The 14,532-nt window shown below is 44.4% G+C and overlaps 1 protein-coding gene across 7 annotated transcripts in view; it reads left to right on the top strand.

Annotated features, from left to right (window-relative positions):
- The window catches only part of LOC100358094 (phospholipid-transporting ATPase IB), a 167,132-nt gene that overhangs the window by 11,887 nt on the left and 140,713 nt on the right, over window positions 1–14,532 (top strand). For all 7 annotated transcript variants that reach the window (XM_070049180.1, XM_070049181.1, XM_070049177.1 and 4 more), the window contains exons 2-6: window positions 2,549–2,658; window positions 2,838–2,982; window positions 10,602–10,701; window positions 13,102–13,200; window positions 14,408–14,453. In XM_070049180.1, the coding sequence (XP_069905281.1) occupies window positions 2,613–2,658; window positions 2,838–2,982; window positions 10,602–10,701; window positions 13,102–13,200; window positions 14,408–14,453 (436 nt within the window). In that variant the 5' untranslated portion in view covers window positions 2,549–2,612. The remainder of the gene's footprint in view (window positions 1–2,548; window positions 2,659–2,837; window positions 2,983–10,601; window positions 10,702–13,101; window positions 13,201–14,407; window positions 14,454–14,532) is intronic.

Genomic DNA, 14,532 nt, shown 5'->3' with positions numbered 1-14,532 from the left:
CCTGCAGTGCTGGCATCCCATGCTTACTGCTGCATGTCTGATCCAGCTCCCTGCTGATGGCCTGGGAAAGCTGTGGAAGATGGCCCAAGTATTTGGGCCCCTGACCCACATGGGAGACCCAGAAGAAGCTTCTGGATCCTGGCTTTGCCCTGGCTCAGCCCTGGCTGTTGAGGCTATTTGTGGAGTGAAACCTCAAATGGAAAATCTTGCTCTCCCTCTCTCTCTCCTTCTCTCTGTCTTTCAAATAAATAAATCTAAGAAACAAGAAAAACCCGCTACAACATTCTTATTTCTTTAAAAAAGCTAAATTAAAAATAAAAGAATAATGAATTTTTCCAACTGCTTAAAGTCTAATAACTTTGCCAAGACAGGTCTCAGTACTGGCAGCTTCATATCAGATTTTCCTGAGTTATGTTGTGTTCATTAAAGAAAGGTCTTCTTTTAGTGAAAAGTTTATCCTGCTATGAATTTTGAATTTTTCGTTTTCATTTCTTTCCCAAGAACAATAAACACAAAAGTGCTTCAGGCGCCAGATTCTGTCCTGGTTGCCCCTCTTCCAGTCCAGCTCTCTGCTGTGGCCCGGGAAGGCAGTGGAGTATGGCCCAAGTCCTAGAGCCCTGCACCCGCATGGGAGACCAGGAGGAAGCACCTGGCTCCTGGCTTCGGACTGGCGCAGCGCGCCGGCCATAGCGGCCATTTGGGGGGTGAACCAATGGAAGGAAGACCTTTGTCTCTCTCTCTCTCTTACTGTCTAACTCTGCCTGTCAAAAAAAATAATAATAAAAAGAGTGCCTCAAACAGTTTGTGGAAAAATGGAATCAAAATATGTTTTCTTTAGATGCAAATGTTCTGGAATGCACACACAGTTTTACACATTTTCCATGAGCTTTTGAAGGCTGCTCAGATGCCTGTATTAGATATCCTCTGTCCCATATCTGTAATTTTCTCCAAGCCTGTATCTGCTGTGCTCTGTTCATTTCACTTTGCTAGTTTTCTGTAGTCTCTGCAGCACAAACCTCCATTCAGATATCTAGGCTTTGAGTTGCTTTTGATGTAGTCTTCCTTTTTCTTCAGGTATTTTTCTTTCATTTCTTTTCTGAGCTCTTGCAGATCACTTTAAAATTCTTCTCTTATTTTATTATCATTTTACAAAGTGTATTTTTTGAACTCTTGCTTTATCAACTCTCTACTTAATTTCTTTGAAAGGAAATACATTTTTCCATTGTTTTCACCTGCTTTGTAACTTGATTTTATTTATTTATTTATTTGATGGGGAAAAGAAATTTCCTTTGTCTTTGTTTCTCAGGCTTTCTTATATTTTGAGCAAAGGACTGACACGTAGAACCCATGCTGGTTCACACTTTTACTATTACTCAATTTAAGTGGGGCCACTGTGACAGGCCAGTTATACAAGATGTGTTGGATGGAAGGAGGCACCTAGTGTTTGAGCTGGGACGTTAGCTTAGCTCTCAGCCTTTCAGCTGGGGACATTTGGCCAGGAGCCACCTTCCCTCAGGTAGCAGGTGGTCAGCAGGCTTCATGAGGCAGCCTTGAAGGTCACAGCAGGGTGATGGGACTTTACGTTCATCAGCAGCTGCCTAGCTGTCACCCCGTTATGTTCTTCCACCCTCACAAAGGAATGTGTTGTTAATGAAATGTCTGAAGAGAGATAACTATATTAAACATATGAGGACATGGCGAAAAAAAACAACAAACCCTTTTCCCAAGGTTGTGAACATCTACACTGACCCTGGACTACAAGAACGTTGGCAAATGGAGAAAATCTGAGCACATGGATCCTGGTACAGAGGTGTTCCTGGGTGCTGAGGGCCTGCAGGGCAAATGCCTCCCCAGTCTGACCTCTATTGTGCATCAAAAACAAATAAAACTTGCCTTGGCCCTTTTGTCAAAAATCTCATTCTCTTGTGGATTAGGAGACGTCAAAATATAAGTGACCCTGGACACAGCGTTTATGGAAAACTGTATCTGAGATGCTTGCTGTAGTGGAGGGAATGGCCTCAAGTCTGCTGAAGCAAAGGCTGCAGGGCTGTGCAGCCTTGGGTGTGAGTGGGGTGGATGGTATGGCACCTGTGTTTGTGAATTGGCTTTGTCCGGAGGACAGGTAAGTTTTCTGCCATCTTCATGGCAGGAAGTAATTTTGCAGTCTGCACCAAGGCACCTGCTGAAGTTAGTTAGGCTCCTCTCCTGGCTCAGAGTCTGGGGGAGAGGAGTGCCACAGTCCTGGGCAGTGCCATGTCACAGGGGTGCCCTAGATCCCTGAGAAAGATTTCCCCTGAGCGTTGGGGCTGTCAGGAAGCTAGTAAGGAGAAGTATGCATGTTTCAAAGAAGATGAGGAAAGAATTTATAAATACAAATTCCCAATCATAGAAGCTTTATTTTAGGATGAAGAAAAGGGGGAACTGGGGCCCTGGAATCAGAACCCTCCTCCAGTCTAGTCAAGCTGAGGACAATGTTAAGGCCCTCCAGGGACAGGGCTCCTCAGGTGGTTCTTCCCTCCCCTTCCTTCCATTTTGTTGCCTCTCCCAGCTCATCTGCCTGAGCCTAGCCTCTGCACCACCTCTCCTGGGGTCACGCTGAGCCTTGGAGCCACATGGAGCCTGCAGAGTGGAATGGAGCCTGGGGAGCCTGCGGTGGAGGTATGGCTGTGTGAGCTGGCGGGGAGCCTGGGTGGAGGAGGGGCCAGGCAAGAGAAGAGCTGGGGACTGGAGAGCAGCCTGCTCCTCCCATCCCCTCACATAGGGTCCCACGTGGCTGAGGTCCCCAGCCTGCCTTCCTTTGCATTTCTGCTTTAAGCCTCTGTGCCCTCTCGCTGCAGGGTCTGCTCCGGTCTGCCTGGGCAGTCAGAAGGTAGAGCAAAGGATGGGCTGGCAACAATCTCTGCCAGTCTTAGAAGCGTCCAGAATTCGTACCATTTACATCAATGACCCCCTGAAGAACATTTTCTGCCAAAACTGGATCAGGTGAGATAAGCGGATGTAGCTGGGAGGAGAGGAAGGAAGAAGTTCTGGTGCCCACTCCCGGTAGGTCTGCTCCTGTGACTGCATGCTAGGGCTGCGGCTGTTTCCTGCAGCCTTCAGGGAGTTCCGGTTCTCAGGTTCACTACCAACAACAGGTTCTGCTCTTACTTGTTTCTGCTCATGGCCGTGACCATGCAGCCCACTGCCGACTGACAGAACTCTGGCAGCTCTGTAAATATAAGCTGACCTGCTTTCCTAGGGCACCTCACACAGCTGCTGAACTCCCACGAGCATACTGATTAGGGCGACTGCACATTGAGCTTCTTAGGGATTCTCTCTCTGAGGAATTTGCTGAGCTGAGTTCTTACTGCAGAGGCAGAGTTAGATGAAAACTTGAAGGAAAGGAAACTATAAGTCCACCACAAAACACACCAAACACTGGAGTAAGGAAAAGGGTTTACTGATGGGGGAATCTGACAGGCCAGAGGGAGAGGGCGAAGAAGAGAGGGTGAAAAGGGGGAGAGGGGTCGAGAGAGAGAGAGAGAGAGAGAGAGAGAGAGAGAGAGAGTTCCTGTGTGGGAAGCAGCTGCTGTTGTACTCCTGCAGGGGGTAAGGAAGTGGGAGCAGCGAATCCCATTAGGCTGGGGGTGGAGCTGACACTTGTGGTTGGGCTGGTTGGTCGGTCAGCTGGCATCTAGTGAGTGAGGTTGGTGATGGGGCCAGAGCCTTAGATGGCACCACAGATAAGACACCCTTTTACTAACAGAAACTAATTTTTTATTATTTAATTATTTTCATCTACTTGAAAGGCAGAGCGTCAGTAAGAGAAAGAGAGAGAGAAAGAGAGAATGAATCTTCCTTCTGGTGATTCACTCCCCAAATGCCTGAAATAGCCAGGGCTGGACCAAAGAGACCACGAGCCAGGAACTCCTTCCTAGTCTCCCACATGAATGGTAGGAACCCAATTACTGGGACATCATCTGCTGCCTCCAAGGATGCACCAGCAGGAAAAGCTGGATCAGCAGTGGAGCTGCTGGGACTTGACCTTGCACTCCAACATGGGGTGTGGGCATCCCAAGTGGTGCCACAATGCCCATCCAGAAGAAAACCAGTGTTTCCCAATTTTTTTTAAAGATTGACCTATTTATTTGGAAAGTGGAGTTCCAGAGAGGGAGAGGGAGAAGCAGAGGCAGAGGGAAGACTTCCATCTGCTGGTTCACTCCTCAAATGGACACTGGGGCTAGGCTGGATATAAGCCAGGAGCCAGCAGATTCTTTTTTTTTTTTTTTTTTTTTGACAGGCAGAGTGGATAGTGAGAGAGAGAGAGAGACAGAAAGAAAGGTCTTCCTTTTGCCGTTGGTTCACCCTCCAATGGCTGCCACGGCTGGCGCGCTGCAGCCGGCGCACCGTGCTGATCCGAAGGCAGGAGCCAGGTGCTTTTCCTGGTCTCCTATGGGGTGCAGGGCCTAAGCACTTGGGCCATCCTCCACTGCCTTCCCGGACCACAGCAGAGAGCTGGCCTGGAAGAGGGGCAACCGGGACAGAATCCGGCGCCCTGACCGGGACTAGAACCCGGTGTGCCGGCACCGCTAGGTGGAAGATTAGCCTAGTGAGCCGCGGCACCGGCTAATGTCTTCCTTTGCCGTTGGTTCACCCTCCAATGGCCGCTGCGGCCGGCGTACTGCGCCGGCGCACCGCGCTGATCTATGGCAGGAGCCAGGTACTTGTCCTGGTCTCCCATGTGGTGCAGGGCCCAAGTACTTGGGCCATCCTCTGCTGCACTCCCTGGCCACAGCAGAGAGATCAGCAGATTCTTCCAGGTCTCCCACATAGGTGCAGGGACCCAAGGACTTGGGTCATCTCCCATTGCTTTCCCAGGCACATTAGCAGGGAGCTGGGTTAGAAGTGTAATAGCTAGAACTCAAACTTATACCCATATGGGATGCTGGCACTGCAGATGGCATCTTAACCCTCTGTGCCACAGCACCAGCCCCTCAGCTCCTACTTTTTTTTTTTTTTTTTTTTTTTTTTTTTTTTACCAGCATTAAGATCAGGTTGAATACAATAGCTGGGTAGTCTTTACATTTTTTGATTGTGAACTCATCCTATAGGTTAAAAATACACATCATCAACACGTAAACAAGAGTAATCTGTGGAGGTCCCAAATGAAGGCAAAGAGGGATTCTGAGGATTGGTGGGGCACTGAAGCAGGTGACTGCCCCAGGGCTCTGCCTTGTCCTGATGACCTAGAGTTTTGGTTTAAGTGTTTAGTCACCCGGAGCTGTGAAGCTAGAGCCCACACAGGGTGGAATACAGAGTCAGAGACCCTACCCCTGCAAAATCAAGACTTTGCAGGGCCACATTTAAATGAAGGGAGAATAAATTAAAAAAAAAAAATCTGCCTTAGGGGGATGGGGCAGGACTTTGGTGCAGTGGTTTCAAACCCTCTTGCAGGGCCGGTGCTGTGGCGCAGAGGGTTAAGGCCCCGGCCTGCGTTGCTGGCGTCCCATATGGGTGCTGGTTCATGTCCTGGATGTTCCACTTCCAATCCAGCTCCCTGCTAATGCACCTGGGAAAGCAGCAGAGGATGACCCAAGTGCTTGGACCCTTGTACCTATGTGGGAGACCTGGAAGAAGCTCCTGGCTTCAGATCAGCTCAGCTCTAGTTGTGCAGTAGCGGCATCTGGAGAGTGAACCAGGAGATGGAAGACCTCTCTCTCTCTCTGGCTCTACTTCTCTCTGTAACTGTCTTTCAAATAAATAAAATAAATCTTTAAAAATAAAAAAGATGACTCTTGGGACACTCACATGTCCTATTGGAGTGCCTGGGTTTGAGTCTCCACTCCCTGTTCCAGCTTCCCACTAATGTACACCCTGGGAGGCAGCAAATGATTCAGGTGCTTGAGTCCCTGCCACCCACATGGGAGATCCAGATGGAGTTCCTGGCTCCTGGCTTTTGTCTGGCCCAGCCTTAGTTGTTGTACTTACGGAGGGGACCAGCAGATAGGAGCTCTGTCTGTCTCTGTTTCTCAAATAAATAACATAAATAAAAAAAGTTTTAAAATCTGCGTTGGGATATGGTGTGGAAATTTGACTTCTCAAACTTGGCTCTGAGTTGAAGCAAAAAAAGCAAACAACAACAGAATGCATCATTTTAAGAATTATTCAAACACCCTGACCACCTTCTTACAGTTTTGATACCAGTGGAGTCCAGAAAAATTTAAGTGTAAAAACATATTTTAAAATGGAGCCAGGTCGCTGGCTCTGGCAGAAGCAAAGGCAGACCTTGTCAGGAGGAATTGCTTCATCAACTGAGGCCCAACACTTCCCAGGGAGAAAGTGTGCTCAATCACGAGCCATGAACACCTGCATGGAGGAGAGCAGGGCCCCCTTGGTGAGAGGCAATTGAGAGAATGAACAATGAGAAGATTTCAGGTAGTGAAATCACAAGTACAGCATCAAAATAAGAATATTTCCTACTAAACGTTTAAGATAATGTGTTTAAAGGAGTCCAAAGAACAGGCTGCAGCAGATTTGTAAAAGAAACAAAATATGATCAACTTTTAAAAAAAAACCTCAATGGATGGAGTCAAAGACAAGGGAGATGAGGGACATACAGAGCCCTTGTGAGAAACTACTCCTGACCCAACAGAGACCACTGAAGACATGGAGGAGTGTTTCAGAAACATGAATACCAGAGTTAGCAGCTGAACCTGTATAAAATCAGAAGTCCAAATGAGAGAATAGAGAGGATGAGCCAGACATATTCAAAGAAACTATGGCCAAAACTTTTCCAGGACAAATGAGAGAGGAATCCTAAAACCCAGGAACCCCAATGAATCCCTAGCACATTAAATGAAAAGAAATTCATACCTAACCATGTGACACACAGAATAAGTGAGAGTATTGGTGTTGACCAGTATATTAAATATTAATAACATCTACTTTTAGATTAAAACATACAAATAGAGTTTTTAGCACTTTTTTCAGTGAACTACTCAGGGTATCTCATTTTAGGTGACAACTACTCCAGATCTGTCTTTTTCAAAATTATCTAAAAGGTGGAAACAGAGAAAAACATATTTTCCACCTACTGGTTCACTCCCCAAATGCCCACAACAGCCAGAGCTGGGCCAGGGCAAAGTGAGGAACCTGGAATTCAGTCCAGGTCTCCCATGTCAAGACCCCAGGTACTTGATCTTCATCTGCTGCCTCCCAAGGTGCACATTAACAGGAAGCTGGATTGGAAGCAGAGCTGGGACTTGAACTTCGGCTCTCCACTATGGGCTGTGGGCATTCCACAGGGTAATTTAACAGCTGCACCAAATGCCCACCACCTTGGCTCTTTTTTGTACTATTTTTTTCTGACTGGTGAAGGACGTTATTAACCTGTTTTACAGTAGGTGGAACGGTGGCAGGAAAAAGGTATCATTTGCCCTTGGTCTCCTGGCCATTCAATGGCAGTACCAGAATAAAACACCATGCCTCTTAGATCTCAAAATCCATTTTCTTTCTCTCTCTCTATATATATACATACACTATATATAATATATAGTATATATATGTTATATAATTATATATTAATTATATATGATATATAATTATATAATATATATTAAATATTTATTTTATTTATTTGAAAGACAGAGTTACAGAGAGAGGTAGAGACAGAGAGAGAGGTCTTCCATCCGCTGGTTCACTCCCCAGATGGCCGCAATGGTTGGAGCTGTGTCGATCCAAAGCCAGGAACCAGGAGCTTCTTCTGGGTCTCCCATGCAGGTGCAGGGGCCCAAGGACTTGAGCCATCTTCCATTGCTATCCCAGGCCATAGCAGAGAGCTGGATTAGAAGAGGAGCAGCCGGGACTAGAACCAGCGCCCATATGGGATGCTGGTGCTTCAGGCCAGGGCTTTAACCCACTGTGCCACAGCGCCAGCCCCAAAATCCATTTTCAATTCTTACTAACCGGAATCTCTAGTTATAGATATTAGTAGCTTCTTAAGCATAACAGCAGTTCTTACAACCAATCAGAGAAATTTATATCCATGAGGAATCTCTCAGATTATCCACAGTGGAAGCAGGAGAAGCAGAGATGTTGACTAGTGTAGGGATCTAGTCCAGGATCCAGAGTTAGATGGAACCATGGTATCTGGACAGTCTCATGCCCTTTCCTTTTGAAATTTATTATGGGAACAGTTATGAGTGGGCTTTTATAATGAAAGCTAGTTTTAAAATTATTCACCCAGGGGCTGGTGTTGTGGTCTAGCAGGTTAAGCTGCCACCTGTGATGCTGGCATCACACATGAGTGCTGGTTCAAGACATGGATGCTCCACTTCTGTTCCAGCTCCCTGCTCCTGGGAAAGCAGCAGAAGATGGCCCAAGTGCATGGGCCTTTGCCACCCTCATGGGAGACCTGGATGAAGCTGCTGGCTCCTAGATTCGGCCTGACTCAGTCCTGGCCGTTGCAAGCATTTAGGAAGTGAACCAGAGAATGGAAGATGTCTCTCTGTCTCTCCCTCTCCCTCTCCCTCTGCCTTTCAGATAAATGAATAACTAAATCTTTAGCGAATTAACAAACAAAAATTATCCTTTTAATTTATTTTAAAGTGTTTACAGATGAAATTATGATAATTTGGGAGGCTAGCATTGTGGCACAGCGCGTTAAACTGCCGCTTGTGATGCTGGCGTCCTGTATGGGTACCAATTTGAGTCTTAGCTGCTCCGTTTCTGATCCAGATCCCTGTTAATGTGTCTGGAAAAACAGTGGATATGGCTCTAGTGCTTGGGCACCTGCACCCATGTGGGAGAACAGGTGGAGTTTCATGCTCCTGGTTTCATCCTGGCCCAGCCCCAGCCCCAGCCCCAGCTGCAGCTGTTACAGTCGTTTGGAGAGTGAACCAGAGGATGGAAGATCTCTCAATCTCTCTCCCTCTGTCTCTCTGGCTCTCTCTCTCTCTCTTTATATATATATATATATATATATATATATATATAAAATATATATATATAAAATATATATATATACATGCACACATACACATATATGTTCAAAAATATTATTAAAAATATATATGTCTGTCTCTCCCTCACTTTCTGTCATTCTGCCTTTCAAATAAATCAGTAAATCTTTAAAAAAGATAACAGTTTGGAAGCGGAGCTATTGGGGGCATGGACAAGATGTAATTAATTGTCCGTGTAGTCGATAACTGTTGAAGCTGGGCGATAAGTAGCAGGGCTCATTATCAATTCTCCTCTTCTTTGCGTATATTTTAAAGTTTCCACAATAAAAAAAGCATTTAAAAATTAGCTGGTCAATGAACACATTTTTGGTGAAATCCATGTGTCATTGGGCTATTGTACATTACAGGAGGTGAGAAACACCAACTGCCAGGCTCTCTTTCACAGGGCTTAAAACAGCTCTTCCTTCCCAATAGTGTGTTTGCAGAGTGTGTCTTAACCTCCATGCATGTTAACCTTATTTTGCTTAATGTGGCCTGAGGCCCAAGACTAATATTTGGCTTTACTCAAGTAGTAGAATTTTAAAACAAATTAAAAATAGTTTGAGCTGGGGCCGGCGCTGTGGTGCAGTGGGTTAAAGCCCTGGCCTGAAGCGCCAGTATCCTATATGGGCGCCGGTTCCAGTCCTGGCTGCTCCTCTTCCGATCTAGCTCTCTGCTATGGCCTGGGATAGCAATAGAAGATGACCCAAGTCCTTGGGCCCCTGCACCTGCATGGGAGACCTGGAGTAAGCTCCTGGCTACTGGCTTCGTATTGGCGCAACTCCGGCCATTGCGGCCATCTGGGGAGTGAACCAGCAAAAGGAAGACCTCTCTCTCTGTCTCTACCTCTCCCTGTAACTCTGTCTTTCAAATAAATAAAATAAATCTTAAAAAAACAGTTTGATCTGGTGGGTTTTGGAGAGAGGAATCTCTTCTAGAAAGAGGTGTTCTCTACCATTAAGGGAAAAACAGGACTTAAGGGTGTGTGTGTGTTTAAGATGTAGTTTATCTATTTGAAACACAGAGGGAGAGAGAGAGTGAGCGAGAGAAAGACACACACACACACACACACAGAAATAGAGATCTTCTATCCACTGGTTTACTCTCAGATGGCTACAACAACCAGTTCTGGGCCAGTCCAAAGCCAGGAGCCAGGAGTTCCATCCAGGTCTCCTACATGGGTGCAGAGGTCCAAGCACTTGGGCTATCTTCTGCTGCTTTCCCAGGTACATTAGCAGGGAGCTGGATCAGAAGTGGAGCAGCCCAGACTGGAATCAGCACTCATAAGGGATGTTGGCATCACAGGCGGAGGCTTAACCTGCTGCACCACAGCGCCAGCCCCCACTCTCTAGTTTTTGATCCTTAGTTCTCCACATCCACTGTATTCACAGCACTTAGTTTCTCAGATGGGGACCATTATTCCTCCTTTATTCTGACAGTGTTTTTGGGGGACTGTGAGTGCTTTCAGAAAGCACAAAATGGCTTGAGGAAAAGATCTGTGTTTTATGACTGTGTTGTATTTTTAATCCACCTGTGATTTATGATGAGTTCTTTGTGTTTTCCATTCATGTTCTTAGAGTCTAGATTGTCAACTGACAGTGGTATTTTCCTTCCTACCCACAGCACAGCCAAGTACAGCCTGTGGTCCTTTCTCCCTCGATATCTGTACCTGCAGTTTAGCAAAGCGGCCAATGCTTTTTTCCTGTTCATTGCTATATTGCAGGTAATATTTTAAAATTTTAGATTGAGATCCTTAAGCAGTCTTAAGAGAACACTTATAAAAAGCCCACTTAATTGAAATAATAGTTTGATGTACATAAAGCATTTAAATACTATAGGAAAGGAATCCTCTTACAATGGCTAAGTCATACAGTGAAACATAATTTTTGGACTGAAAAAACAGGTGGATGCATAATCAATGAATTTGCCTGCAGTTTGTCTTGATCAAGATCTTTAATGAGATCTTATTGGAGTGATTTTGGTCACCTATACCACTGCCATAATGGAATAATTTTATAACATCTTGAAGGAATAATTTAAAGGAAACTCAAATACTAGCTTAAAATAGCATCTTTTCAAAAGAGTTGAGTTCAATACTTTCCATAATCTATTTCATTCTTGTTTGTGAAACCTTACTTTGAGCATGGCCCCCACAATCCAATTACGTAACTCATCTCACAGTTACCCAGCTGTCTCTCTCTTTGCAGGCCTTGGCCTATATGACCACCTAAACCTGTAAACCAGTCTGGCTAAATGCCACCCATTCTTGTAGAAGCCCAGCTTAAAACTATCCTCCAAGTTTTCCCAAATGTCACAGCCCGTCATGATTTCTCCTTTCTCTAAATGTCTATAACAATAATCTGTGCTAAGGGAAGGTACTTTAAAAAGATCCTGGACAAGGGGAATAAAAAGGTGTTTATTTTGGGGCAAAAGTTTTTTTGAAAGTCATGCTCAGTTTATTCATAATGTACATTTCCAATGAAATTTTTGAAGGCTCCTTATGTGTGTGGGTTTCAAAAAAATTGCTCCAAATAGGCCTAGCTTTTAATTTCATTTTTATAGACTTTAAGTATACATCTATATTGTAATTAGTTTTATTTCTCCCAGCAGACTGTAAATTCCTTGAAATAGAAAGAGTGTCTCTGAAACTGCCAAGCTTTGGGATAGGAATTCAATAAACTTGCTGAATTGACCTTAAGCAAAAGGATTCAGTTCAGTAAACATTTACAGAGGCCACATAACTTGCATCAAAATCTGTCCACGGAATCAAAAATTCAAGGATGAATTATTAGATTTGGCTCCTGCCCAGGGAGAGTTCAGAGTCTTATATACGAATGCTTTAAGACATGTTTATAAAGGAACAAGGAATGCACTTGGCTTGGGGAAAAGCCCCTGAAGTGCTCGTGAATGGGCCACACGTTAGACGAGGAGGAGCGCAACAGGGTGTTGGGGGCCAATGAAGGACAATTTTGAGGTACAAGAGACAGCGAAGCACATGGAAATGAGGAGCATCTCTCACCTTCTTGGAGGAGGATCAAGAACTGAGGGGAAATGTCATTGTGTTTATTTTGAATTGTGAAATATTTAAATGTGTTACCTATTCAAAAATGAATAAAACACAAGTAAGAAGTATTAAATTTTTCTCTAGTATGTGAAATGCTCTGGAAACAGCAAAGATCTTGCTTTTGGAACATAGTCTAGAGTAAAAGAAGCCAAAGTGTTAAGTGGGGCCGTGTTATCAAGAGGCCAGAGTGGTACCTTCTGAAGCTTGGGCATCACCCTGAGGGTGAGAAGGTCATGGCAGTTATGCCCAGCAAAGTGTACAGCTCTGGGTGTCCCTAAAGGAGGAAGAGGCAGGCAGAGGTCCTTGGGATAAGATACCAACTTGGACTATAGCACAGGGACAAAGAGAAGAGGGAGAGATACAAAAGGTGTTAATCATATGCCACATGACAGCATTTGAGCCAGCAACAGACAGTGTGTATGATGATGGTCCCACGTATTATATCACCAAGTGACTTCATAGCAAGTTAGTTTATGAGGCTACTATCGATGATGTTTGCACCATGATGACATTGCCTAATGACACATTTCTCATTACGTGATGCACGACTGTGTTTCAAAGCAGAGTAAATTGGTAGCTGAAGCACTTTATTTTTCTCCTGTTTTAAACAGTGGCAATAGACCTTGAGTACTCTCCACAATTAATTTGTACCTAGGAAAATTTACTCTCCTGGGCCTCTACAGAATTTCTTCTCTGCCTCAAAAAGAAATATGATTCAGTTAAGATGGCTGACTATCTGGATTGGACTGTTTTGAAAAGATGCTATTGCTAACTAACACTTAGGTGTTGAACTATTTCTTTGAAAATAATTTTATCCTACAAGGTAACACAGTGACTGAAGTGTTTTTAAACAGTTGCACTGGTGACTTTTCCTTAGTGGGATATTCAGAGTCACACTAAAGGAGTGGGTTTGAGGAGCTAAGAGTTTCCTTCCCCTTGTTAATGTGTGTTTTTCCTTCATGTCCTGGGCCTTGCCATTAGTAGCATGACTTTGAGTGTGAGAAAACTATGGCAAGGATCTGTCATAAACCTAATGGTGCAATTCTAATTGTTTTGCAGCAAATTCCAGATGTGTCTCCAACAGGAAAATATACAACTCTCTTGCCTTTGATGGCTATTCTTACTATTTCAGGCATCAAAGAGATTATTGAAGATTATGTAAGTTTGCTGATATGCAATGAAATTTTCTCAAAACCAAAAAGTTCATGAAAAAAATGGAATTAAAAGTTTGGGGGTATTTAGTCTAGTTATTAGGATGTCCATATCCCATATCAGAATGCCTGGGTCTGATGCCCCACTCTGGCTCCTATCTCCAGCTTCCTGTATACCCTGGGAGGTGTTGGTACAAGTGATTGGCTTCCTGTCACTCATGTGAGAGTCCTGGATTGTTTTCTCAGCTCAAACTATGACCTGGCCCAATCTCGGCCATCATGAGCATTGCGGGGAGTGAACCATCAGATGGGAGCTTTTACTGTCTGTCTATACCTTTCAAAAACTATTTTTTAAAAAAAAAATTTAGCTACCCTTGTAGGTATAGATTTCAGAATGCCTCTGCACCAAGATAAACTTATCTTTTTGTTCCATTTCTGTGAACTTCCTTTTTTTATTTATTTATTTTACTTATTTTGAAAGTCAGAGTTATGGAGAGAGAGAAAGAAAAAGAGAGACAGAGAGACAAAGAGAGAAATATTCCATCTATTGGTTTACTCCCCAGATGGCAAGAATGGCCAGTGCTGGGTCAGGCTGAAGCCATGAGCCAGGAGGTTAATCTGGGTCTCCCACATGGGTGGCAGGGGCCCAAGCACTTGGGCCATCCTCTGCTGCTTTTCCAGGCCATTAGCAGGGAGCTGGATTGGAAATGGAACAGCTGGGACATGAACTGAGGCCTATATGGGATGTTGGGCTCACACGTGGCAGCTTTATCCACTATGCCACAATGCTGGCCACTCCTTGAACTTTTTGAAGTTCCTTTGTATAAGCTAAAATTTTAAGGAACTGCTTACTATGTATGAGGCACACTGTACTGTTGAGTGTATGTGCATGTGTGTATGTTTATACTCACTTAAATTGAGGCACAGACAGGTCCATGACTGACAAGGCTGTACCACTAGAGGCAGTCCTGGGATGTCAACAGCAAGCTGGCTTCCAAGCCCACACTTAGTCTCTTGACTAGACTCCCTTCCATTGGTCACATCTTGGTGTAGGAAATCATGTAGGCACAAATGAAATGGAAATAAATTTCAGCCTACAAAGATTTTACAATTAGTTCAGCTGCTTCTATTTCTTAAACTTATGTTTTGTATTATGAATTGAATTACTAATTTTTGAACTTTTGAGGTAATGAGCTTTTTCCCCTCCATAACAGAGACGACATATGGCAGACAGATTAGTTAACACAAAGAACACAATAGGTAAGTGTTTGGGTTAATATTGTGTGCCAACTTGACATGGGTACAGAGTGCTCAGATGTTTTGTCAAATGCTGTTCTGA

Source organism: Oryctolagus cuniculus, chromosome 9 (assembly GCF_964237555.1).
Source record: "Oryctolagus cuniculus chromosome 9, mOryCun1.1, whole genome shotgun sequence".
Classification (NCBI taxonomy): Eukaryota; Metazoa; Chordata; class Mammalia; order Lagomorpha; family Leporidae; genus Oryctolagus; species Oryctolagus cuniculus.
This window is presented reverse-complemented; position numbering and strand designations above follow the sequence as displayed.